This window comes from Plasmodium cynomolgi (assembly GCF_000321355.1).
Source record: "Plasmodium cynomolgi strain B DNA, scaffold: 0474, whole genome shotgun sequence".
NCBI lineage: Eukaryota > Apicomplexa > Aconoidasida > Haemosporida > Plasmodiidae > Plasmodium > Plasmodium cynomolgi.
In genome coordinates, this window is record NW_004192912.1 from 1 (window position 1) to 2,072 (window position 2,072).

Here is a 2,072-nt window from a genome sequence, read left to right on the forward strand (position 1 = left end):
TGTTTAGTTTACTTTAATAAGGAAAGTTAGTAACAGAATAATTGCTAAGGGTACTAAAGCCATCATGAAGATTTCTTTAAATGACATATCACTAAAAAACTTATTCCACATATCTAGTATATTATCACTTCCAGTGGTAACTACATCCCCTGTAGTCCCTGCTCCACCTGAACTATTTTGTAAATTTCCTAAAGTTTTACCATAATTTTTCGCACTACTAGGTGCACCTGTAATAATATAGAATTATTGTGTATTTGTACTAAATGATGTGCCAAATGTATGTAATTTTTATTCTTTATATATATGCACTTCACGGTATAACTGCTGTGCATGATATCAATATAATTTTGAATATATAGTTAGTTGAGAATATTTATCTTTTAAATAATGTTTACCTCCAGATGTTTCATGATTTCCATGATGTGAACCTTGTGTTGAGACTTGATGATCTCCCTGAGTTTGTGATGTTTGCATTTGTGTATCATGTACCATATTTGAGTGAGGTTTTCTATGGGATTTTTCATCATCTTGTGCCTTTACTGCTTGTATTTGACTTCCTAGATGAGCTGTTTCTTGTCCAGTGCGCGCTTCACTTTGAGGAGAACTGTCCTTTTGTAATTCCGTAGAAGTAGATACACTAGCAGGAGAATCTTGATTACACTTTATCTCCTGAGCATTTTGATCAGGTAAAGGGTTTTGACCACTAGAAGTTGAATCACGTGCGAGTAAGGAATTATATGGATCATGATCAGCACTGCTGATATTCTTATCATCACTTAATTCCCAACATGTGTTTTACAAGTACTTTCTTGAATACAAGGAGTTTCACTACTTACCTTACTGCAAGGTGTTCCACCAGGAACTACCTGCGGAGAGTCACTGCTACATGGATTATCACTACATTGGGCCTTACCCTGTTTAGCTGCAGTATCCGAAAGTACACTATCAACACCTTTACTGTCACTGGATTCATTTTTAACAGATTTAGCAACATCAACTTCACTAGAAGAAGCATTTCCAATAGTACTTTTAATACTGGAAGGTGTATGGTCAGATGATACAGTAGTATCCCCTACGTCGGCAGTACCTACAGAAGAAAGGGATATCATACAATCATCTGCTCTATCAGTAGCTAAAAGAGGGGAACTTCTATCACCAGGTTTTGCACTAATGGAAGTTTCCGCAGCACGATATTCTGTGGTAGAAAACACAGCAACATCTTTATCAACGGAGAGATGATCTTCATCGGTTTGACTGCCAACAGCTTGCCAATCAAGCGCATTATCATTTAGGGAGTTACTTTTATGTATATCCCTTTGAGGAGGAATTGTTTCTAGAGTTATTATTTTACAGTCTTTTTCATTCAGTTGTGATGTTCCTTCACACGTATTTCCTTTTGGTTCTTTTACATTTTTTATTGCAGAGTTTTGATCACTTTCGCAGGATATGTCTGTATCATTTTTAATTTATTAAGTTCTTTATATTGTGGTAAGATGAAATTACAATTAGTTTTTTCATTACATATTCCATAAAATTGTTTTATATATTGATTATCATTTAAATTAGGATATGGAAAGTTTTTAGTATAACACCCTTCAAGTTTCTTTTTTTTCTCATCTATAAGTGCAATTAATTGTTTACATTCGTCCTTGAAATCTGCATATTTCTTTTTTTCAAATTCAGAAATTTTAACTTGAATCTTATCTACAATTTCAAAATATATACTCAAACACTCTTGGAAATCCAATGTTTGGTTTGTATCATCAAATTTAACGATTACGGTAGCCACTTTATGTGTATTATGTGTCATTATGGTACTTTTTTTATATTTCTTTTAACAATTAAATTGGGATAATAATTGATGCATACAAGTAGACACATTTGCAATGTAGAATTTAATATTTTGTTATCATGACCTTGACTTGTTGTGTTTATACAAACAAATATAACAGTGCTAACAAATGATACAGGGTTTAGGGTTCAGGGTTTACATATCATATTCATTCTTGCACACTTAGAAAAAGTTCTAATTACGTAACTAAAATATGCATAATAAATAAATATAAATATAT

General features: G+C 32.6%; 1 protein-coding gene across 1 annotated transcript; it reads right to left on the reverse strand.

Annotated features, from left to right (window-relative positions):
* Positions 1 to 336: 336 nt before the first annotated feature.
* Positions 337 to 1,288, reverse strand: PCYB_004270 (CYIR protein; the record flags this gene model as incomplete). Its single annotated transcript, XM_004227848.1, has 3 exons — positions 337 to 669; positions 914 to 1,072; positions 1,157 to 1,288. 3 exons carry the CDS (start codon positions 1,286 to 1,288, stop codon positions 337 to 339), a joined length of 624 nt encoding a protein of 207 aa, XP_004227896.1.
* Between the last annotated feature and the right edge of the window lie 784 nt (positions 1,289 to 2,072).